Source organism: Miscanthus floridulus, chromosome 8 (assembly GCF_019320115.1).
Source record: "Miscanthus floridulus cultivar M001 chromosome 8, ASM1932011v1, whole genome shotgun sequence".
NCBI classification, from domain to species: Eukaryota; Viridiplantae; Streptophyta; class Magnoliopsida; order Poales; family Poaceae; genus Miscanthus; species Miscanthus floridulus.
The window spans coordinates 50,046,798-50,071,774 of NC_089587.1; the positions used below are offsets into that span (position 1 = coordinate 50,046,798).

At 45.4% G+C, this 24,977-nt stretch overlaps 2 protein-coding genes and 1 pseudogene across 2 annotated transcripts; 2 read left to right on the forward strand and 1 right to left on the reverse strand.

Moving 5' to 3' along the window:
- The first annotated feature begins 454 nt into the window (after positions 1-454).
- LOC136476355 (protein ECERIFERUM 26-like) lies at positions 455-16,398 on the forward strand. Its single transcript, XM_066474154.1, has 2 exons — positions 455-992; positions 15,411-16,398. The coding sequence occupies exons 1-2, from the start codon at positions 458-460 to the stop codon at positions 16,286-16,288; spliced, it is 1,413 nt and encodes a 470-aa protein (XP_066330251.1). The 5' UTR covers positions 455-457; the 3' UTR covers positions 16,289-16,398.
- Positions 16,399-16,496: 98 nt separating this feature from the next.
- Positions 16,497-17,819, forward strand: LOC136469032 (uncharacterized; annotated as a pseudogene).
- Positions 17,820-20,883: 3,064 nt separating this feature from the next.
- Positions 20,884-22,632, reverse strand: LOC136469033 (U3 small nucleolar RNA-associated protein 22-like). Its single transcript, XM_066467381.1, has 7 exons — positions 22,494-22,632; positions 22,026-22,094; positions 21,535-21,709; positions 21,351-21,461; positions 21,190-21,268; positions 20,952-21,095; positions 20,884-20,894 (listed from the first exon to the last, which is right to left on the reverse strand). Exons 1-7 carry the CDS (start codon positions 22,583-22,585, stop codon positions 20,884-20,886), a joined length of 681 nt encoding a protein of 226 aa, XP_066323478.1. The 5' UTR covers positions 22,586-22,632.
- Between the last annotated feature and the right edge of the window lie 2,345 nt (positions 22,633-24,977).

A 24,977-nucleotide genomic window follows, 5' to 3' on the forward strand; every position in this document is an offset into this window, starting at 1 on the left:
CCATGAATTGCATTCAATGCTCGAGCAGTAGTTGAGTACACCAATGCTTTCATTTCATGGTACTATATATGATAATGATAATGAAAGTAAACTGTGGTCTTGTTTAGATTAAGGTTAGGAATCAGTATTTGGCATTATAGTATTTTTGTTTGTATTTGATAATTATTATCAAATCCTGGTTTAACTAGGCTCAAAAGATTCGTCTCGTAATTTATAATCAAACTGTGTAATTAGTTATTTTTTATCTACATTTAATACTCCATGTATATGTTCAAAGATTTGATGTAATGGAAAAAGATTGAAAAAACTTACAATCTAAACAAGGCCTGCATTTAAGTTCCAACCCAAGTTTCCAACAAACGAAGAGGCTGATACATGGCACACACAGCCAGCTGCACAAATAAACATACGTTCTTGGATCTCGCCACGACCGACCGAGACCGCCGCGTCGCGCGCCATGGTTGCCGAGGCCGTCTCCCGGAGCCCGCCGCTGGCCGTCGGCGGCGTGGCCGGCAGCAGGAGCAGCATGGCCGTGCACGGCCACCGGCTCTCGACCGTGGTGCCGATCGTGACCGGGGAGGAGGTGAACTACGAGTTGGCGGGCGCCGACTTGCTCCACAAGTTGCACTACCTCCGCGCGGTGCACGTGTTCCGCGCGCCGGCGTTCGCCATCGAGAAGCTGAAGGAGCCCATGTTCCCGTGGCTGGACTTGTACTTCCCCGTCAGCGGCCGGCTCCGGCGGCGTCAAGCGGCCGACGCCGACGGCGACGCCGAGGACGGCAAGGACGGCGACGCGGCCGTGGGGCTGGGGCGGCCGTACGTGCGGTGCAACGACTGCGGCGTGCGCATCGTGGAGGTGGCCTGCGACGCCACCGTGGAGCAGTGGCTGGAGGCGGAGGCGGAGCGCGGCGGGCTGTGCAAGGCGCTGGCCTACGACAAGGTGATCGGGCCGGAGTTCTTTTCGCCGCTGCTCTACGTGCAGGTCTGCACCTTGAGTTCTCGCCAAATAATTGGTCTCACACATCTAATCTCACTTTATTTTCTTGCAACTCCACACATAGGAAATGTCGCATGCATATGGCAAATAGTTACAGCATGTGCGAAGAACATATTTATAGATCGTGTGTGCCCATTTGGGATATAATGTGGGAGCTTTGCATAAATAAACATTTTAATTCCATTGTGATTTCGTTATAACGATTCATTCATAGGATAAACACGTCATGGGCTAAAAAGAAATAAACTACCTACTCTGATTTCCTTTCCTTTAAATTTCCTTCGTTTCAAACACTATGATATGATTCTTTTTTTTTAAAAAAAAAATCTTTCAGAATTCATTTAAGAATCCATTGATCCAAACATGGTCTCAAAGTTTTGAAGTCGAAGCACGGAGGATGCCGCAGTTGAGCGGATCATAATGTCAATAGTATTCAAACAACGCAACGGTGGTTGAGATGCGTATAGATGCGCTAGCGCTAGCACTACCGAACGGCCGATTTGCCGAGCGCGTTCTGCCGGGCACTCGACAAAGGCAATCTTTGCCGAGAGCCGGACCCAGCGGCACTCGGCAAAGATAGGCCATCGGCAAATATGCCGTTGCCGAGAGTGGCCGTCGGTAAAAAAATCTTTGCCAAGTGCCGGGCACTCGGTAAAATTTGGCCGTCGGCAAAGGTGGCCAGTTGCCGAGTGCCCCGATGTTAGGCTCTCGGCAAAGGTTTTTTTATTTTTTTTTAAAAAAAAATCTTTGCCGAGCGCCCTGTGACCTAGCGCTCGGCAAAGACTTCTTTGCCTAGTGCCAAGGTTGGCACTCGGCAAATTAATTTTTTTTTTGTTTTTGTTCTCCCCATTTTTTCTGGAGCCTTGCTACAGTAATTAAAACTCCATTTCAAAATTTGGGACAATTTTGAGTTTTTTTACTATATTTCCTTAATTATTTTTATTTCGTTGATTTTTTCCGACTATTTCAAATTTGAACTGCATGTACATGAAATAATGGAATTTGGTCATTCAAAAAATGGTATTCATGATGTTTGGCATATGTTGAGGCCGTATCCAGGAACTCGCATGAAATTACGAGCATCTTGTTGCCGTAACATGACGATGTACTTGCGGGAAAAGTGTATTTAAATTATATAAAATCCAAACGAAGTCCGAAAATCACAAAACTTGTCGAGGTGTCTTGTTATCGCATGTGGAGGCCGTGATAAAAAATTGAGAAAGTTTGAAGCAAGTTGTAACGTCGGATGCCTAAAAGTCAGACATCTCCACATGCACATGCAATAACAAGACACCTCGACAAGTTTTGTGATTTTCGGACTTCGTTTGGATTTTATATAATTTAAATACACTTTTCCTGCAAGTACATTGTCATGTTACGACAACAAGATGCTCGTAATTTCATGCGAGTTCCTGGATACGGCCTCAACATACGCCAAACATCATGAATACCATTTTTTGAATGACCAAATTCCATTATTTCATGTACATGCAGATCAAATTTGAAATAGTCAAAAAAATTCAACGAAACAAAAATAATTAAGGAAATCTAGTAAAAAAACTCAAAATTGTCCCAAATTTTGAAATAGAGTTTTAATTACTGTAGCAAGGCCCCAGAAAAAAAATGGAGAGAAAAAAACAAAAAAATTTAATTTGCCGAGTGCCAACCTTGGCACTCGGCAAAGAAGGCTTTGCCGAGTGCCAGGTCACAAGGCACTCGACAAAGAATTTAAAAAAAAACCTTTGCCGAGTACCGTTGGGCCCAGCACTCGGCAAATCTTTTAACCTAAAGGCCCAGAACGGGCTGGCCCAACCCCACCCCTTCCTCACTCCTCTCCCACTTGCGCCCCTGCATCCCTGCCGCGCCGTCGCCGCCCCCGCCGTCGTCCCCCTCCGGCCAACGAGCTCCTGCGGGTCCTGCCCTGGTGCCCCCGTCCCGCGCCCCCCTCCCCCGTCCTGGCGACGCTAGACCCAACGCCCGGTCGGTGCTCCCGCCCGGCCCCGACGGCCCCGCGCTCGCGCCCCGAGCTCACCGGCGCCCCGGGCTCCGAGGTCCCTAGGGACAACGACCCGGCCGGCCCCGAGCTCCACCGGCCCCGCCGTGCCCTACGGCCGACCAGTAGAGGGAGAAGGAGAGGAGCAAGAGGAAGAAAGAGAAGGGGAGGAGGAAGAGGAAGAAAGAGAAGGGGAGGAGGAAGAAGAGGAAGAAAGAGAAAGGGGAGGAGGAAGAAGAGGAAGGTGCCGACCCGATCGCCCATCGATCCTCGCACCGTTCCGACCGCCCGTTGATCCTCATGCTGCTGCGGTCATCCCCATCGTCGTCGTCGGCCCTCGCTCTTGCCGTTCTTGCCGCCAAGGTAAGCCCTACCCTTGTAGGGTTAGTAGTAGTAGTAGTTAGTAGTAGTTAGTTGTAGTGTTAGTAGTAGTAGTTAGTAGTGTTAGTTGTAGTAGTTAGTAGTGTTAGTTGTAGGGTTAGTAGTAGTAGTTAGTAAATAGTAGTAGTTAGTAAGTAGTAGTGGTTAGTAGTATTAGTTAGTAGTGTTAGTTGTAGGGTTAGTAGTAGTAGTTAGTAAATAGTAGTAGTTAGTAAGTAGTAGTGGTTAGTAGTAGTAGTTGTTAATAGTTAAGTAGTTCTTAGTATTAGTACTGTTAGTAGTTAAGTAGTTGTTAGTAGTAGTTTTAGTAGTAGTTGTAGTGTTAGTAGTAATTGTTGTTGTACTACTTCAATACTTTTATCTGCATGGAAAGAGAACTAAAGTACATGGCTCCTCTTGATATATTGGTGGTTATTGGCCTTCGTGCCCATGTTTGGTATATATGTGGTTGTTGGCCTTTGTGCCATGTTTTTTGCAGGTTTTGGGAACCTCCCCGTGCAGGGGAGGTGCTGCCGAAATTGAGTCGACACTAACCATTTTTGCCCTTTTTTGCAGGAGGACCTGTGGGAGGGACTCGGCGACCCCGATCGTCTTCGTCGGCGCTACGGGTCTTCCTGCACCGCGTCGACTCGCCACTGCACTGACTCTCCACCGCCCCGCTACCCTGACCTCACCGGCACCCTAGGTATAACCCCTCTATCCGTATGTGGTCTTTGGTTGTGTAACCTAGTTAGGTGTCTCCCATCCGAAAGAGATACGGTTGGAGGTATGCAGATCTTTGTATATCTACGACCGTATCTGTTTCGGATTGTCCACGTTTTTTGGATAGGCCGCGGATACGTAGATGGGTTAGTTTCCATGGTCCGCTCCGGTCCGAGATGGTGTTTTGGCATTACCCCCTGTTGTTCTCTGGATACACACTCTCCCTTGTAGGACGTGTATCGGGAGAACAGCGGGGAGGTGCTGCCGAAATTCTGTCTCAAATAGGAGCAGAGCATAGAAACTAACCTCATCTACGCATCCGTGAGTGGGATTAGGACCTATCCTCACCTATTAGAGAGTAGGGTCACCTGTGGAGATGTTATATATGCTAGAGGATGGAGGACCGTCAATGGATGTACGTGGGCCGGACAAGTCAGGGTGATGTCAGCATTGAATGGATGAACAAGACCGATCGTTTCTTGAAGCGTGCATTTGGCAAGGCCGCTAGATACTCGAAAATGGCTTTATGTCTCTGCAGCAAGTGTGGTAATAGAAGAATGCAAAACCAGGAAGTCATGGGTATACATCTACACAAGAATGGGTTTACGCCGAACTACACCCGGTGGGTCCATCATGGTGAAGCCGATTGTATGAGAGAGGAGGTGGTGAGACCACGCATCGAGGCTTTTGATGCTGATGCCGAGGTAGCAGACATGGTAGATGATGTTCACCAAGCATAGTTTGCTGAAGGACATAAGGAGGCGGAGATGCAGGCAGCCATAGATGCGTTCAAGTACATGATGGACTCGGCGATGAAATCCCTTCATGCTCATTCTGAGGTCTCTCAGCTGGATGCCATTAGTCGCTTGATGGGGTTGAAGTCTGATTTGAACATGAGTCGAGAAGGCTTTGATAAGGTGTTGGCCGTGGTTGGCACCCTGCTTCCAAAGGACCACATGTTGCCGAAGACCATGTACAAGGCACAGAAGCTCCTTAAAGCACTGAAGATGCCGTATGAGCAGATACATGCTTGTCTGAATGAGTGTATGGACATACGACCGAGCTACAAAGCAAAGCTTCAAAATGTATGTCTGGTACCAATACTCCATGCATGACTTCCTAGTGTATGGGTTATTCAGCGCCTGGTGTGTTCAGGGGAAGTTTATATGCCTAATATGCCAGGAAGCTGTGAGGTTCATTTGGTTGAAGAAGGGTGGCAAGTATTCATCGTTCGATCAACATCATCAATTCCTAGATTCCAACCATCCATTCCGACAAGACACCAAGAACTTTAGGAAAGGTGTCGCAGTCTCAGACCCTAGACCGCACTTGAAGACTAGTGCCGAGGTTCATGCTCAGATAGATGCTCTTGTGCCCAATGAAGAAGGTGGTTTTGTAGGATATGGTGAGCAACACATGTGGACTCATAAGTCCGGTTTGACGAGGCTCCCCTATTTTGATGACCTCCTACTGCCCCATAACATTGATGTAATGCACACTGAAAAGAATATCGCCAAGACACTTTGGGCAATACTCATGGACACTGACAAGTCTAAGGACAACCCTAAGGCTAGAGTGGACCTAGCGATGTTGTGCGATAGACCACAGCAAGAGATGCGGCCTCCTACAAACGGCAAGAACTGGAAAAGGCCTAAGGCTGATTTCGTCTTGAAACCTGAGCAAAGGAGGGAAGTACTATGATGGATCAAGGCGTTAATGTTCCCTGATGGGTATACAGCGAACCTGAGCAGGGGAGTGAACTTAGGCACTATGCGAGTCAACGGGGTGAAAAGTCATGACTACCACATATGGATTGAGCGGCTTCTTCTAGCGATGGTACGAGGCTATGTTCCTGAGCATGTCTGGCTAGTGCTTGCAGAGTTGAGCTATTTCTTCCACTAGCTTTGTGCTAAGGAGCTATCTCGGACCGTGGTTGCAAACTTGGAGAAAGTAGCACCTAAGTTGCTTTGTAAGTTGGAGAAGATCTTTTCACCTGATTTCTTCTTGTCGATGTAGTATTTGATTGTGCACCTCCCGTATGAGGCACGTATGGGGGGGCGTGCAGGCCTATTGGTGCTATCCAATCGAGAGATGTCTGAAGGTCGTTCGCAAAAAATGTAGAAATAAAGCCAAAATTGAGGCTTCCATTGCAGAGGCTTCTATTTTGGAGGAGGTGACAAACTTCACACAGCTATACTACACAACAAACCTTCCTAGCGTGCATAATCCACTCCCTCGCTACAATGCTGACAAGAATGAATCCAACATTAGCCTTTTCCAAGGGCAACTCGGAAGCGCAAGTGGATCGACCAATAAGAGGTTGGATAATGAAGAGTGGCGCAGTATCATGCTATATGTGTTGCAGAACCTAACCGAGGTGAAGCCGTTCATTGAGTAAGTTCTCAACGAACTTGTTTCAATACGCCGTCACTATTCTGCATCCAACTGATTCTTTCTCGTTTGCACAGGGAATTTATTCATGTATCCTGGCATCAACCAAGGGGTCCTACCCCACAGCAAACCGATACCCTTCTTTCACAGGGTCCAGGAGCAGGGAGGCCTGATTTCATTTCTTGGTTCAAAACAAAGGTATTGTCCAATTTACCTCGTACCTAGTTCGAGATTTCGAGTTTCACGTACTTAGTTCGGCAATCTTTCATTCTTGCGCTTGCAGGCCCAAACCGATGCAACTATGAGTAGGGAGTTGAGACAGGTTGCAAATGGCTTCGACAATAAGGTGAAAGCTTATTCAAGTTATGATGTGAATGGATATCACTTTCACACAACAAGCTATGAGCGAGCTCGGCCCCATCGAAAAACCACAAACAACGGAGTTTGTACTCCCGGCACTGATGGCCTCGAGTATCATGGCATAATTGAAGAAATCTATGAACTTTCATTTTATGGTTCGAAACCTCTTCGTCTCGTCATGTTCAAATGCCACTGGTTTAATCCTCAACTAACGAAACAGAGCCCTAATATTGGTCAAGTCGAGATTCGATAAGATTCCGTCTATCAAGGAAAAGATGTCTTCATTGTGGCTCACTAGGCCGTGCAGGTTTATTATTTGCCATACGCGTGCCAAGGCAACAAGGCTCTTAAGGGGTGGGCTATTGTGCACCAGGTATCACCACATGGTAGACTAGCTGTCCCAAATGATGAAGATTACAACTTCAACCCAAACACATATAAAGGAGAGTTCTATCAAGAAGATGGGCTACTAGGGAGGTTGGTGATAGACTTAACTGAGGCGATCATAATGGAAGTAGACAATGAAAGGGTCGATGACGAGGAAGAAGGAGATGAGGTGCAAAATGCCAAGGACATAGAAATGCTTGAGCGATTACATTTAGACAATGACGATGAAGGCAACATTGAACCTTTGGATAGTGTTATTTATTTGGACAATTTTGATAGTGATGACGAGACATATGATCCAGATAATCCCAATAATGATGATTACTTCTAATACATGTAATACTATGTTATTTTGTAATCGTGTTTTGTTTTTTTATTTAGCATCTATTTTTAACACATGTACTAATATGTCTTGTTTGTTTCTTTTTAATTGTAGGTGATTGAACAAAGATGGCGGATAGTCGTGTGCCAAGGAACATGAACTCAAGGTTCATGAGGGCACATGATGCAGATCCGGATGCAGAAGAGGGGTCGTTGGACGGGAGGAGGCAAAGGGCTAGGAGCAGCGGTAGCGGCAGCAGCAGCAGGAGGGGCTGACCTCCTCTAGTCAGGCCGCGTGTCGTGCCGAAGGAGGAGCGCCGTACCCCGGACTCCTCAGACGAGGAGGAGCTGGTTCGATAGACAGACGACGAGGGAGACGAGGCATAGCAGGGCGGCGAGGCTAGAGGCACAGCTGGTTCAGACTTCTCTGCTGTGGCCAGGATCTACTTGCGAGGTCCCTCGAAACTCCCTAGGCCTCCGCTTCTTCCCCTACGCCCAGTGATCCGCCCCCAAGGGGATAGGTAAGTAACTTTAGATTTTATCATAGCTACTTCATATAACCTGTTGAAAATTGCCAGAGAAACTAATAATGTTTGTTAATGACTTGTGCAGGCACTAGCTGGTTGTGTCGCCTGGTGACTCATGCAACCCCAACCACATCCTGGGTCTTGTGTGCAGGCACTTTTACCCCGGCATTGTCACGCACAAGGGGAACACTGAGCCAGCCAAATCATGGGACCACTACAAAGATGCACCCGACGCATGTGGAGATAAGCAGGAGCGGGTGAGGAGAGAGTTCTGGGTAAGTCTCGCTCGCACAACTTTGATCAATACATCACATTCATTTGACTTTTTTTGACATAATGAATTGATACATTGTGTATATCTACAGACTTTTTTCAGATGTGAAGAGGGACAGAGGACATGGCGGAGAAGGTGATGGTGAAAAGTGTCAGGAAACGAATCACCGACATGCACTACGAGGAGCGCCTCACTTGCATCGTCAAGTACTACGCCACGCACCTTGGTGAGAAGATCACCAAGACACAGGCAAGACAGAGGATGTTGACCTAGGAACAGTACCTTGAGGTAAATGAAAAGAATAATACTGATTTGTTTTGAGATTAAGTAGCTTTAATTTGGTCTTCTTACATCTCAAATTCTTTATGACATGTAGACAATTCCATGGTGGTGCGAGTCATATCAGGACTATTGGGAGATGATCGTGGATAGGTGGTTCACGGAGGGTTATATCTAGGACCACGATGCGGGGCGGGAGCGGCGTATGGCAGCGATAGGCCCCACACACCATCAAGGCAGCCGCAGCCTCGGCGTGTACAAGCAAGCATGTGTACGTGAATTTTTAGTATTCTTACGCTCCATTCTGCATGTTTTTTCTTATCATCTTGTTGTCTTTCTCGCAGTCGGTGTCACATGGTGGGCAGTCCATCTCCAATTTCATGGCATATGGTCTGGCCCACAAGGGTAAGGCGACGTCCGCTGTCACCTTCACCCCAGATGACCCACCCGAGTCCTATAGCAACCCGAGCATCCATAGCCGCATCAGTTCGTACGTGTCGGAGGCAAGGTCGGTCCATGGGCCAGACTGAGATCCAAGCACCGACGATATCAATGGGACGATGGTCATGAGGCTCGGACAAGGCAAGAAGCATGGGCGGTACTGGATAGGCGATGGCACCCTCGAGCCCAGCGAGATTCCCTCCCTCTCCCAGATCCGAGCACAGACCCCGAGCGGAGGCCCGACCATACGCCAATAGCCGTCCCCTTCACAGCAGTGGGTCAACGCACTCCAGATTAGTCCCGTTTAACTCTTTGTACATTGATCTTTAAATAACTTAGTTACCTTTGCATTACTGAAACATTCGATTGAAATGTTGTAGGCCGATAACGAGAGGATGGCTCAGGAGCTGCGGGACCTGGCGGCGAGGACCGAGCAGGCCGAGCGGGAAAGATAGGCCGAGCGGGCCGAGCGGAAAAGGTAGGCCAAGCAGCTGGCGGAGATTACGACGTTCCTGAAGAACTTTGGGCAAATGCACGATGTAGCTGTGCCATAGTTCGCTCCACCATCATCGCCAGTTATAGCTAGTCCTATGAGCATGAAACCAAATTGCTTCGACTAGTGCTTTGATTAGATGACCACTCTAACAGATGCAATCTCTTGTTCTTTATGCAGCCTCCGTCGGCGGGTTTGAATAACCCATCTCAGGTGCAAGCAGGCGACGACACTTTTCCTTCACCAAGCACTTAGTTTCCTCCCCACCGGTAGTTTGTATCTTTTTTTCACCGCTTGATGGACATGTGATGCACTGTGATCAACTATCGACTTGTTTCGATGGATATTGGACCTATTATGCTTGTGATGTCATGTATGTGAGATATTGTGTGATTGACATATGATATATATGTGGTATTGCCTTTGTGATGAGATGGATGTGATATATATGCGCTATATTGTGTTTGTGATGTCTAAGATGTTATATATATATCTCTTATATGCTGTGTTTGTGAATATAGAATAAAAAAAATTAGCCTCTTTGTCGAGTGCTCTGACCCTGGCACTCGGCAAAGCTGGGAATTCTGTATTTGCCGAGCGCCGACCTAGCAGGGCACTCGGCAAAGAAATTATTAAAAAAAATCTTTGCCGAGTGCCTCCCCGGTAGGGCACTCGGCAAAGAAATTTTGAAAAAAAAATAAAAAATCTTTGCCGAGCGCCTCTAACATGACACTCGGCAAAGCTTGTGGTAGCGTAACCGGTGCCGTGACGGTCACTTTGCTTGGCCGAGTGCCGAGATTGTACTCGGCAAAGACTTTGCCGAGTGCCCGATAAAAGGCGCTCGGCAAAGAATTCTTTGTCGACGGATTTTTTACCGGAGGCTCTTTGCCGAGTGTTGCCCTCGGCAAAGGCTTTGCCGAGGACAAAGTAGCCTTTGGCGAGTGCATTAGGCACTCGGCAAAGCGCCTGATACATGTTCTTCACTTCTTAGTGTAGGTGTATTGCTGCTGCAGAGGACGTCCCATTTAAGGTGGTGTCTTGATTCTGGATGTAAAGTTTCGGGTGTCACATTAGATGTTATATAGGATGTTGCATAGGGTGTTTGGATATTAATAAAAAAAATAAATTACAGAATCCGTCAGTAAACCACAAAACGAATTTATTAAGCATAATTAATCCATCATTAGTGTATGTGTTACTGTAGTACTTTATTGTTAAATTATAGACTAGTTAGGCTTAAAAGATTCGTCTCACTAAGTAGTCGTAATCTGTACAATTAGTTATTTTTTAGTTTATATTTAATACTCTATGTATGTGTCAAACATCAATGTCATAGAGCGTAAAGTTTTAAGGAAATGTTATAGAGCGTAAAGTTTTAAGGGGGTGTTTAGATCCCACCCAAAATCCAAAATTTTTCAAGATTCCCCGTCACATCGAATCTTGCGGCACATGGAGCAATAAATATAGGTAAAAAGAATAACTAATTGCACAGTTTACCCGTAATTGACGAGACGAATCTTTTAAGCCTAAATAGTCCATAATTGGACAATTTTTGTCAAATACAAACGAAAGTACTACAGTGTCCATTTTCCAAATTGGAAGGGATCTAAACACCCCCTAAGGGTGGAACTAAACCCGGGCTTATTTTCAGAAACGGGCGCTCATGCACGTGGAGCTAGTGAATCGAGGCGACAGACTAGAGTGTAGAGTAGCATACTGTTGTGTCCCTTGTCCTTTCAAGTACTAGAATTAAAACCCGACAAAATTATTAGTTTTGGCCTTATTGACTCATGTTCGGTCCATGAGAAATCATAAGTTAGGCCCTGGTTCGGAGCTCCTAATATTTTAGTTTCTAAAAGTTTAGTTCCTAAAAGTTTTAGGTAGCCTTTTAAAACCTACTAAAAAAGTGTTTTGTTGTACCTCATAAAACTAACTAAAAACAATAAATGTTATTGAACAAAGACGCTTTTACTCTTCTTCCTCCTACCCCTGCTACCCCTATGAGCAAAAAGCTCTTCCTCGCCAGCACCGCTTCTCCTCTTTGCTCCGCGGTCGCCGAGTGAGACCCCCGTGCCAACCATCCCCGCCCCCAGCGTAGCAACGCCCGCCCGCAGGCCCCCACACACGAGCCCCGCCCGGCCTCTCCACCTCACCGCCGCTCCACGTGACCCCGCTCGCGGCCACCCCAATGCCCGCCCAGAAGCGAAAGCCGCCGTCGATGGCGGATCGAGCGGCGGCCGGATTGGGGGAGCAGCCGGCGTCGAGGAGAAGCGGGGGCGTCGCGGCCGGCTCATGCGGCGGCGTGAGGGAGCGGGGGCGACGGATCCGGCGGGGGATGGCGTGGCCGTCGGCGTGGAGGGAGGGAGCAACGGGCCGCCGGGGGACACCGGAGGGGGCCCATCACCACCGCATCAATGGGATTGGGGAGGGCCATCATGGCCGGATGCGCCGAGGGAGGGAGCGCCGCCACCTGCTTCCCGTGCTTGAGATCCATGGGGGAGGGGGCCCGCTGCTGGCCGAGGGTGAGGAGCCGCCGGGAAGGGGCGCCGCCGCCGTAGGTGGAGGGTAGAGGCCGCAAGAGGCCCGCCGCCGCCAGGATGGAGGGAGAAGGGGGCGCAGGATGGAGGCGCGGGAGGGAGGGAGCGTGGGAGAGAGAGAGAAGGAGGGGGCAATAAATGAGGGGTAGTGGGGGTCCAAGAAGGACTTCAGTAGGTTTTAGGAGGAGGTGGAGCTCCTAAAGTTTTTGGCCCCTTCTAAAGTTTTTAGGAGCTTTTAGGAGGGGTGTTTGGTTCTTTAAGCAAATTTTATCTAGATTTTAGCTTCTAAAATTTTTAGGAGGGGTAACCAAACAGGACCGTTTGAAGCCATACTCGATCTAAATATGTCATCTTATATAGTGAGCTCATGTGAAGATAGTACTACCTCCCCCGTACTAAAAAGAATAAAGAATGTAACTCTAGGTTTAATCAAAGTCAAACTATCTTTAGTTTTACTATGTTATGAAAAATATTATCAACATAAATAACTATAAATAATATCAATAAATTTCATAACAAACCATAATAATACATATTTATTATATATATATTAATATACTTTTTATATAAATTTGGCCCAGCTTAAGAAGTCTTGACTTGAACTAAAGTTGAATTTGCATTGACTTGAACTAAAGTTGAATTTGCATTCTTTCTAATACGAGTGAGTACTTTGTCTTGGAAATCTTCAATGCGGTGTAGTATATCCATAAAGTGGAAGATCTGTCATCCCCGACATCGAGTAACAACTAACTTTAATGAAGAGTCCTTACTATTTGAATATCAAAAGTAATAAAGTAATGGTTTGTTTGACATTTTTCCTATTAACTAGCAGCTAAAAAACAAAAAATATCAACTAATAGATACGCTAATTTTTAGCCAAAAAATCGATCAACTACTTGTTAGTCCAGGAGCATTGCAAGAGTCTCTTTATATCCTTCCGTATCAATAGAAATACATATTTTGGTAAAAAAAGGCCTTCATCAGCTTGTTGAATTATATTTTTAAATATTATCATACTCTATTCCTTGTTTCTCTTTAGCCAAAAAAAAAAAGATAGCGGAGTTGGCTATCCAAAGTATGCACAAAATATAGAGAATCTGTTAGAGGAGAAAAGATATAGAGAGCAATTTTTATTCAAATGACTCCCTAAATGAGGATTTAAAGAGTAAGTTTAAGAAGACCGTTGGAGGATTTAGAGACTAAATTAAAAAAAGACTTGTCGGTATTTCGTAGACCGACTAGTGAATTTATACGGATGTCGCGCTGCTCTAGGAAGACGATGGTAGCATACAAAAAAACACAAGGAATTATACTGGTTCAGGCTAGAGCCATACGTCCAGTCTCAGAGATGATCGAGTGCGTGTTCCTCGCTTGAATGCTCTGAAGTTCTTACAATTTAGGTGCAAGAATGGTGGAAGAGGTAGGAGAGCTAGAGCTAGCAGATGGATTGCCCGAATGAGAGCTTCGAGAGCCTCCTGTCCCTGAAAGGATGTCCTAGCTGCCCTTATATAGAGTCTGGGGCCAGGTCATATACAAAGAAGAGGTTCTCCCGATCGAGGGGTTGTGAGCCTGAGGGAGGGAACCTAGCTAACTTGGCTTGCAAGTAACGTTGTCTTGTGGTGCACGCCCGGATGTGGTTGTTGTCATGGTCTTATGCCTACGCCGCGACAGGGTGTGGCATGGTGCTACTGTGCCGATCATGGCGGTATTGTAGGCACGGTCACGTTTCGTCAGCCGTCCTACGCGATGTGGTCTCGCCGTGGCCTTCGTCATCGCCTCCTGATCTCCCGGGGACGTCGTACAGGAGTTGGTAGCCGTCCCTAGAGAGTTGGTCGTCTTGCTGCTTGTGGAGCCGGTGGCCATGATCCTGAGCTCTGGGTCATGGCCTTCGTTGGCTTAGATGGCCTCTAAAGTCAAGGCCACCATTGTAGCCCTCATCTCGTAGTGGGTGGAGTCGTACACCTGTCTTGTTGGATCGTATTTGGACGGTGGGTCACCGTACTAGGCGCCACCGCTCGGTGGTGTTGTCTTGTCTATGCTGCATGGCGTAGGCATGGTGTCTGACTTGGCTGAGGGGACTGCTATCTCCTCGGTCCTTGCGGGGTCAGTGCGGCGTGGGCTTTTGTCAGAGTAGGCGTGCTTGGCATGGCTCGACCTCTCTCCGTTCCTCCCAAAGGTCGGGACGGAGGAGAGGTTGTGAGGAGCTATACGGCTTGCGGCGAGGCCAAGGGAAGAGGTCGTGGCCAACCTCTGCCTTAGTGTTTGGCCTAGGTCCGCGTAGCTTAGCTTGGCCTCGATCGTTTGGGTTTATACTAGCTGGCGTACCGTGGGCCGCCCAAGCGGCTAACTAGTCAGTGTCTTGAGATACCCGGAGTATCATAACCTCGACAAGACCGTTGGAGATACTCTTATAGCTAGCTCAACCACTAATCCGTGCCCTAATAGTTGACAAAAAATCACTTTTATATGACCTATCTAAACTTTATATGACCTACGAAATACCACTATACTTAAGAAAGATTGCTGTTTTATAGTTTTGCCTAAAATCAAACATTTCTATCTTTAATAATTAGTTTCTAGAAGTCATATAATTTAACTAAGATTTATTTTTTTAGATTCACAGTGAAAAATATTTTCATATAATATATAATTTGAATGCTACTAAATTATCCAAATTTGTATGAATTGATCCTCAAAGATAACTTAGGATAAAGATAGAACTACAAGCTTTATGAACTTATGAATACTAAGGTAGTATTTCATTTTACGATCTTGTGTATTTTGTTTTTCTTGCTCTTCCAAATTAAGTTAGACATGACTGTTGGTTTCTCACAAAGTGCATGTTTAGTTCCCAAAATTTTGTAAAATTTTTCAAGATTTTCCGTCACATCGAATCTTTGGACGCATGCATGAAGCATTAAATATAAATAAAAAATAAAACTAATTACACAGTTTAGACGAAATTCACGAGACGAATCTTTTAAGCCTAATTAGACTATGATTGGACACTAATTGCTAAATAACAACGAAAAGTGCTACAGTACCATTTTTTTAAAAAAAATCGTCAATTAAACAAGGCCAAAATATATATAATCTGCAAAACCAGGATATATTTTTTTTGGAGTACTAGTAGTTTGGATATATCTTTTTTTACTAGCTTTTACAGGTACTAATAAACTGAAAGCGGCAAGTGATTGAACAGGTGACGAGCTTCACGTCATGTTCGTTTAGCTTATAAGTCGTATTTTTTCAATCAACGAATAATATTTTTCTCTCATAATAAATCAGTCAATAATAGCCATGACATATCAGCGAACCAACGTGCCATCAAGTGCGGCGGGATGGCCCTCGGTTTCACGTGGGCGCACGTCATCGGCGACATCCCCTCCGACGCCGCCTGCTTCAGCAAGTGGGCGCAGCTCTTCAGCGGCCAGAAGGCCCCAGCACCAACCCTGCGAGACCCACTCGCCATGCCACCGTCGGCGGCCCCACCAGCCAGCGTGGCGGCCCCGCCGCCGTCGGTCAAGGCCACCGCCACGCCCGTCGGCGATCACTGGGCGGTCCCGACCACCCATGACATGGTGCCCTTCTCCTCCCACGTCACCGAGCAGCAGCTGCAGGGCGTCCTCCAGCTCAGCGCGCCCAAGGGTCATCATCAGCGCCACGTGGTGGGCCCGTTCGAGCTGGTCTCGGCGCTGATGTGGCGGGCGCTGGCCGCGATCCGAGGCCCCGAGGAGGAGGAGGCGACGCGCACGGTGACCGTCGTGAAGACTGAACCGGCCGGCTGCCGCCTGGCGCTGACCAACGAGCACCGCATTGGCCACGTCGTCGTCGCGGCGACCGGCGGCTCGTCGCCAGCGACGGCCGACGTCGCCGAGCTGGCAGCGCTGCTGGCCGGCGCGCACCTCGAGGAGGCCAGCGCGGTCGCAGCGGCGGCGTTCGCGGGAGCGGAGGGGGAGGACGCCGACGTGGTCATGTACGGCGCCAACCTGACGTTCGTCGACGCCGAGGGCCTGGAGGTGTACGCTGGGCTGGAGCTCGCGGGGCGGCGCCCGGCGCACGTGGAGTACGCCGTGGACGGCGGCGCGGCCGTCGTGCACCGCGACGCCGGCGGGCGGGGCCGCACCGTCGCGGCCGTCCTGCGCCGCGGCGAGGCCGACCGCCTCCGTGCCGCGATCCGTGACGCGCTGCGCGTCGCTGCGTGATGATCTTGCAGGCAGTGCTCTTGTCTTGTGTGGTTTTCAGGCTCAATAAATTGAAAGATCTTGCTGGATGGATGTACTCTTGTGGCGCATGTGTTCGCCGGTATGTTCGATCGATCCTGCCATCCCATGCCAGTGCGTATATTTAATTTCCTGCCCCTCCAGTTTGCACTGAAGACGTACGATCGCTATCCCCACCAATCCGTCAACCATGAGCCGATCCTTAGTCCTTGCCCGTCCGCCACCAATGCACCCCGACGATCTGGCAGATCCGCCTCCAGCTTCCATCCTCCTCGACCCCCGCGGCTACATCAACGACCGCACCAACGCCACCCCCGCCGAGGGCGTCACAAGCGGCGGCAAGTGCTTCAGGTGACCTTCTGGACGGCCCACCCACCGCGCTGCTCCTGCTTCATGGTCTACAGCCCTGATCTAGAGCGCTCCGCGTTCGGCGGCATCCCCATGCTCCTCAGCACGGAGGACGACCTCGCCTTGCTTCGCGTCCCGATCTGCCCTCTGGGCGACGACGGTGTCGCGGGGAACAACGATCACTTCGTCTACCACGCGCCGGCGACAGCAACGAGAACAAACGGCCTCCGTCGCTGGATTTGATCCCCAGGGCTCCCGGCCGAGTCTTCCTCGACGAGGACGCTGGCCTCCTGCGCTGCCGCCGTGATCGCGACATGTATTTCGTTGCTGTGCTCTGCTGGGCATACCGCGTGGGACAGTACAAACTCCACCTCTACAGCTCCAAGACGGAGACATGGAGCACCAGGTTGATGTACCTTGCTTCAGCAGAAGGGAAATTGCTCTACACCTACTCCAGCAAGGTGATCACCATTGGAGGGGAGCTTGGGTCCTCATATGCGACCTCCTCAAGGAGGACAGCACCGAGCTTCGCTACATCCCACTGCCGACTCCATAGGTGCCCAGGACACTCAAGGGTCCTCCATTGTATGTTCGGGACATCTTTGTTGTTGAAGGCTACATCAAGTACTTCGAGATGTGTCGTTTACATGGCGGACCTGATGAAGGCTGCTGGAAGGCAGTCACATGGGAAAGGAAGGATTCTTGGAATGACTGGAAGAAGGAGTGAAGGACCGTGTGATCGAAGTTTCCAAGGACTACCCAGCAGCACATATTACCAACCCAGATGATCAGCAGCAGGAGGAGGCTGCAGAAACCAAAGAGCAGCTGCCAACCTTGAAGGGATTCTACTCAGGTTATCCAGCCCTGAGCTTGCACGATGGTGGTGGTGTTTACATCATGGACAGACACAACCTCGATGACACAAAGGTAACAATGGTTGCTGTTGATATGAGGAAACAGACTCTGAAGGGTGTGGCTGATTGTTACTCTCCGAGGCCTCTGGGTTACAGTTCCGTCTACTTTGGAAGTGGGATCTCCAAACATCTGCGCAGCAGGAGCAGGACGTCCACCAGAGGGAATGCTGCGTGCTACTGAAACAAGTAATAAGCACGAAGAAACTCTGCAATTTGGCAATCCAAGGAACGAAGACGTGGCAGCAGGCTAACACTGCTTCCTTGATGTAAAGACAACAGCAAGCGTGACCTCTGCGCTACAGCTGCTGTCGAACCTTCAAATAAATTAAACTGATGATTCATGAACCAAAGCCGCCGGGAGGGTGTTTGATTTGAGTTAGCTATAAGCTCTGAGTTATGCATGATTCATCATCGCAGGTGCTCGTAGGCTCTAAGTAAGTTATGCACGTTTTTTAACGAGTATATGGTAATGGCCATCTATAATAGAGAAAATTTTATATTTGGCCCTAAAAATAATGCTCCTTTCTTATTTGACATCGAAACTCGAGTTTTTCTTTCCTATTTGACACTTCCGTCAGTTTGGGTTGTTAACGGTGTCAAGTCCTATGTGAAAAGTCCATTTTACCTCTAGAGTTTTTTACTAGTCCTGGTATTCTATGGTTAATACTGCTATCTTTTATGAAACATTGCAGTTTAAGATAAAAACATTCATATACTCGTTATTTTTAGGGCATTATTTTTAGGGCCAAATACAAAATTTTCTCTCTATAATACTTTGAGGAGCTAGGACTACTGGTGTTTTCTACTACAGTTGTGGTAAATGCAAGCCTAAATTTTTTTGCTTTCTTTCTGGAGTTTTCAACACTGAAGCTAATAGTAGGATAGTGCTCCATCCGCTTCAAAATATGGGCCATTTTAGTTTTATCTAAGTCAAACACCTTTAACTTTGACCAAATTTGTATGAAAATGAACTAACATTTAGAACATCATTCTGTTTATTTAGATTTGCTATGAAATATATCTTGGTAGTGCATTCATTTTGACATTATAGATGTCATTATATTTTTATATAGGATAGAAAAAAAAAACTGAAACAACTCAATAGTCGATCGACCGTATATCGTATTATTTATCTTCAACTTTATTTTTCATTTTTCTAAAATTATCTATTGCTATATTACATATATGGGTTTTATTCATATATTTGTACTGTGATGGAACTTTGGAAAAGGACTGTAATTTGCTTTGTGTACAATTTTTTTCCTCTACAATTTTCAGAGAGACTATGGATTATTGCTCCTGTTGTTGTCCCCTTTTCGTTCTTGCACTTGTTTCTAGCCTGCTTTGTTCTTGCGGTTGGGTTGCACCAGCGGAGGCTGGAGGTGGGGACGGTGGTGTGCGCGATTGGCGGTGGCCCATGCTCGCCACCGATGTATAGGCAACCCTGGCAAGTGGGTTATTTGAGGTCAGGGAGAAAGCTTTGGACGACAACGTTTATCGATGCTGCTTACTCCTTGGAGGCGTCCTCTCTGTACCTCTTCCTGATTTCCCCCACCCGGTTGTTGATTGCGGGTGAAAGCGTTTCCCATGGTGGACTAGCAGCGTTAGCGCCTTGGGCATTATTAATTACCTTCAAGAAGGCGCTGCTAGGCAATTGTAGTTCTGTTGATTGATGCTTGTCATTTGGTTTTGTCACTGCTCTTGCTTTGTATGTATATGTACACAGTTCACCAGTAGCTCTCAGCATCATGTCTTCTCTCATCTCCTGACTCGCTATACGGTGTTAGAAGGTCCGAGTAATGTTAGAGGTTTTGGCTGAAGAGAGGACTCTTTCGATGAGAAAGATGAAGTACTTGCTGAAGATCCTCCCTATTGAACATCGATGTGATGCACATCGAGTGCTACTGTCTTCACTAGAGGAATATATGCTTGATGGAGACAAAAAAGAATTTGAATTTGTTTAGCAAGTTGTGTAATGAGTCAGGAATAGGACTGGAATTTAAATTTATTTAGCAAGTTGTGTAATGAGTCAGGAATTTGTTTAGCAACATGTGGTGGTTTGTAGTCTAAGCACTATGGGTGCGTTGTAATTGGCTATACCCATTCACTTGTGAATAAAATTAACTGTAGGAGCGGCTGCGCCAGCCGCCCTTCCCAGGGTGTTCCTACAGAGGGTGCCTCTGTAGGAGCGGTTTCCTGACCGCCCCTGCAGTGCCCTTTGTAAGGGCGGCTGGTAATATCAGCCGCCCCTGTAGTGGACTTCTGTAAGGGCGGCTGTATCACCAGTCACCCCTGCTGTGTGTATTTGTAAGGACGGTTCAATCAAGAACCGCCCCTACAGTGGATTTTCCAACAACAAAAAAATAATTCAAATTCAAATCTGACCATATATATATATATATATATATATATATATATATATATATATATATATATATATATATATATATATATAGAACTACTATCCTATAGCTGGCTGCAGAATAACTTATTCTGTAGCCACTTTGAGTTACGATAATTACTATGTTAATTTATGAGATTTACAGTAACTCCTTACTAAGTGGTTTACTATAACGTTATGGTAAATATTCCCATGTGTTATAGTAACCCAACTATCGTAAATATGTATTGACATTATGGTAAATTAGTATATAAAATTATGGTAAATAGAGGTGGCTACAGAATAACTTATTTTGTAGCCGGCTGCTGAATAGCCTCTCCCTATATATATATATATATATATATATATATATATATATATATATATATATATATATAATTCAAATTCGAATCTGACCGCCACAAATATATATATATATACATCCACAAACACAAGACCATTATTTAGAACATCATCTCAAGTCATAATTCACAAAAGTCTATCAAATAAAGTCAGGGGAAAACTTAATTTGCAATGCTTCATTCCTGACAGGATAAGGAGCAACAAATCAGACAATTTTATTATCTATACGTGAATCATAACTTCTAAAGATCTTATGCAAGTTGTTGCGAATTTCGGTAGCCTCTGAGAGTTCCTTCCATATGCCAGTGGATCAGGTTCAGGAGGAAACACAGAAGTGTGCCTAAAAGCTGGTGTAAGAAAAGGAAAAACGAAAGGAAATGTCACATACAATGAGAGAAATGTGAAAACAAGATCATGCATAAAGAAGACAAAAAAGATATTGTGTCAAACCTGAGTCTAGGGGTTGCACGGTAGATATTTTAAGAGGAATATCATCTAAGAGAAGTAACTGCTTAGAAATAGTATCAAAAGCTTCAAGCAAAGCCCTAGAAGACGAGACCGGATCTGCATAATTAGGAATAAGCTTAAAACCAAGGATATGTAAACTGTAAAGCAACACATAGAAAGATCTGAAACTTACCTTGGCCATCAACTAAGAGGCAAAAGTCCAACTGATCAACAACATGAATCAAATCATCCTTCTGCAGTGACAAATGTTTCATAAGCACATAATCAGCAATCCTTTTAATAATTGTGTGCTTCTCCCAAGATTGGCATTCCCAAACTGCAGTTAAGCAAGTAGGATCCATTAAGAATAAAATGCAACAGCTATCCACACTTTTTAGATATAATGAAGTAAAATAAAATGCATCAGTTACCTGTGCTTTCAGCAATATTTCCATCCTTGAATCTTCTAAGCTCAACTTTCTCTCCCCAAAATTTCCTAAATTTAATAGCCTGTGATTTAACAATGCATATCAGAGTGTTAGATCGCAATAGTGGCAGTTCATTGTTCCGTAATCTAGAAAAGGAAAAATACCTCAACGCGGTTCTCAGGGTTTGGACCAATATCAACAAGGCAAAAACTTTTTTCCAATGAGCTAACCATCATACCAACGAGAAGCGGACTGCTGCCAAATTCTGAGAAACCCTACAAAATTGTGCTTGTCACTGGACTGAAATGCAGGAAGGTGATCAATAATACTAATGCTCACACTACATACTTCCACTATTTTCCATTCAAAAGGTGTGCTTCTCCACAGGACTCGGATCATCTTTGTTCTATCTGTAAGTCCTCGTTGCAGCAAAGACTGAACATCTTTCTCAAGAATTCTCCAATACTCATCATCCACACAATAGCTTAATGCAGTAACCTTAGAGTTCCCTTTCAAGTTTATCCTGACAGAAAGAAATACAAGTGAAAACTTGATCAGCTGATGGAGAAGTCTTTAATCTGGGATGATACTAGAAGGCAAAATTGGCTCAATGACACTAGGAATATGTGCAGATTGGAAATAATATGAAAAGAGGCTGACAAGTTGGGCCAGAGCCACATTAAGTAGGAGAGAAAAGTTGGTGCATAACAGCAGATGCAGAATGTAACTAGATAGTCTCAAACTGAGGACGTGCTGCACTGTTCACTCAAATAACGGTTCCAGTAGAAGTCCATAATACATGTACCAATGTGATGCATCATAATTCAGTTTCAGCGTACCTCAAGCATGAGTCAAACTTAGCACCAAAGTCAACTTTGGTCATGAAAAGCTCTTCAAGTCCACCATCTCTGCATTTATCAAGGCAACTAAGTGCGCAAGCTGCCTCATCTTGAAGCTGAACAAGGAAAGACAGGCAGAGGCCACAAGAGTTGAACTCAAAGAAATTTGAAAGGTTGACTACAGATGTGGAGAGCATCACTCTGAATCTGAAGAATAAAAAAACATCAAACTAGATATCTACCAGTGATTGCTGGATTATACCGCCAGGTTGTACATTTGAGTAGTTATACAGAGATATAAGTACAGGGAAAAACAAGCTGAATCAAACTAGATATCTCACAGTAAAGGCTAGCTGCAACAAGCGAAATCATAAGGGTCAAGTAGGCGCTGCTATCTTAATGAAGCATACATATCAGTGTCATATGTGATGATGATGAAGCGAAGTAAGGATTTGAGTGAGTACCAACCTAATGTGTGTTGGGCAGAGGAGAGGCCCTTCCCTCTGAACCTTGCCAACGCGCAGGGAGACGAGGGGGACACAGAGGCAACGCGCGAGCATGCCCACCTCCGACACCTCGAAGTGCTGCAAGGGAGGTAGGAAGGGAGCGAGCAGAATGAATGAACAGATCCGTAAACCCTAGGCAACCGAACAGGAGCCAGAGGAGGAGGCAAGGCAAAAGCGAAAGGTTACCTACGCGAGGTGTGCGATGAATCGGTCGTCGGCGGCGGCGCAGGAGACATTGAGCATGAGCAGCGGCCTGAGGCGCTCGTCGGCGCGGCAAGCCCCCATGAGCTGCTGGTGCAAAGGAGGCGGCGGCAGCGGTGGAGGGATACCCTCGTCGCTTTCCGATCGGGAGGTCTCAGGGGCGTCGGCGTCGGGGAAGGCGCGGGTTTCGGGCTCCAGCTCCTCCCTGTCCCTGGAGGGCAGCGGATCCATCGGGGGAGGGGAGGGGAGGGGAGGGGAGGGGAGGGGAAGCTAGGGTTGGCCGGGAGGACGACGGGGGGAGCGAATCGGGGATTGATTGGATTGGATTGGATTCCGTTTGATGGTGAGTGGTTGGCGAATGGCGAATGCACTACTAGTCGTTTCGTCCAGTCAGCGTCTCCCCTCTCTCTACCACAGGCCCACATGCCATGCTCCCTGATTACTACAGGTAGTCCAGTTCAGTTCCCCTCAAAAAAAAAAGGTAGTCCAGTTCAGTACATCGGCCCGACTCCATTCTCAGGATAGCATCTGCTCAAAAAAAATCTCAAGGATACCACTCTTTTCTTGAGAATCTCGGGGCTCGAACAGCGGTGACATAGACGGCGATGCCACAGGTGCCACATGGGGTTAGCCTCCGGATGGAGTTCGTAATTTTTGAACTTATACAAATTAAACTTAGAAAAAAATCCTCTTAAGCTCTTTGAACTACCTATTTTTCCTTAAATTGAATGTCGGTGGGCTCAATGCAGTAGAAACTAGCAAGGCGCCAAGTTGTTAGAGAAATGGTGCATGATCGTCGAGCCACCATTGTAGAGGTCACCAAGTTTATCAAAAATTAAAATTAAAACTACTAAAATAATTTTGAGACACCAAATGATCTCAAATGAAAATTTGATAAACATCAAAGTTGAACAACTCATCAAGATATACAACTTTTATTTTGGTTATCTTGTCATTTGACAAAATTTGAACGTTTCAAATTTGAAATTTTAAAAAATGACAAGTTCGAACCAAAATTTGAGACCTAAAATGATTTCAACATAAAAAGTGATGAATACCAAAGTTGTTCAAATCATTAATATCTACAACTTTTATTTTAGTCATCTTATCATTTGACAAAAATTGAACCTTTCAAATTTGAAATTTTAAAAAACGATAAGTTCGAACCAAAATTTGAGACCCAAATTGATTTCAACATAAAAAGTGATGAATACCAAAGTTGTTCAACTAATTAATATCTACAACTTTTATTTTGGTCATTTCTTCATTTGACAAATTCTCAGCACACATTGTTTACTAATCTTGCACATGTCTCATATATTTTATAAAATCTTATGAGAGATGTGTCACATTTGTGAACAATGTCATTACCACTTTGTTATATAAAGAAATGACCAATACAAAAGTTATAGATCTTGATGAGTTATTCAACTTTGGTATTTATCACTTTTTCAGCTGAAATCATTTGGGGTACCAAAATCTTGTCTGAAGTTGTATTTTTTTTAAACTCAAAATTTAAATTTCTCAAACTTTTCATATGTATATATTGACAAAAACCAACAAAATAAATTGATAGAGAATGATTTTAAAAAAATTTAGGAAAAAAAATCATCAGATTTGGAGTTAGTATGAGGAAGAAAAACTAGTTACAAAGTTGACCCATAGATTAAAAAAAGAAATCACACTGTTCATTATAATCATGTAAGGATCATATAGAACAGTGTGATTTCTCTTTTTAATCTGTGGATAAACTTTGTAACTAGTTGTTCTCCCTTATACTAACTCCAAATGTGATGGTTTTTTTTCTTAAAAAATTCTAAAATCATGCTTCAGCATTTAAGTTTGATCAAAACTTGGATGTGACAATGTTTTACACATTTTTAAATTTGAAATTTGAAATTTAACAAGTTCAAACCAAATTTTAAAATCCTAAATGATTTCAGATGTAAAAGTGATGAATACCAAAGTTGTTCAACTCATCAAGATGAACAACTTTTATTTTGGTCATCTTGTCATTTGACAAAATTTGAACATTTCAAATTTGAAATTTTAAAAAATGACAAGTTTGAACCAAAATTTGAGACCTAAAATGATTTCAACATAAAAAGTGATGAATACCAAAGTTGTTCAAATCATTAATATCTACAACTTTTATTTTAGTCATCTTATCATTTGACAAAAATTGAACCTTTCAAATTTGAAATTTTGAAAAACGATAAGTTTGAACCAAAATTTGAGACCCAAA

What these genes read in the sequence shown, in the direction of transcription:
- LOC136469033 (XM_066467381.1), bottom strand. Translation starts at nt 22,585, where the DNA reads ATGCTCGCGCGTTGCCTCTGTGTCCCCCTCGTCTCCCTGCGCGTTGGC. An exon ending in AAGTTTGACTCATGCTTGAG is followed by an intron (nt 21,710 to 22,025) that starts GTACGCTGAAAC and finishes TCTTTCTGTCAG; the next exon opens with GATAAACTTGAAAGGGAACT. An exon ending in ACCCTGAGAACCGCGTTGAG is followed by an intron (nt 21,269 to 21,350) that starts GTATTTTTCCTT and finishes GTTAAATCACAG; the next exon opens with GCTATTAAATTTAGGAAATT.
- LOC136476355 (XM_066474154.1), top strand. Translation starts at nt 458, where the DNA reads ATGGTTGCCGAGGCCGTCTCCCGGAGCCCGCCGCTGGCCGTCGGCGGC. An exon ending in CTACGTGCAGGTCTGCACCT is followed by an intron (nt 993 to 15,410) that starts TGAGTTCTCGCC and finishes ACCAACGTGCCA; the next exon opens with TCAAGTGCGGCGGGATGGCC.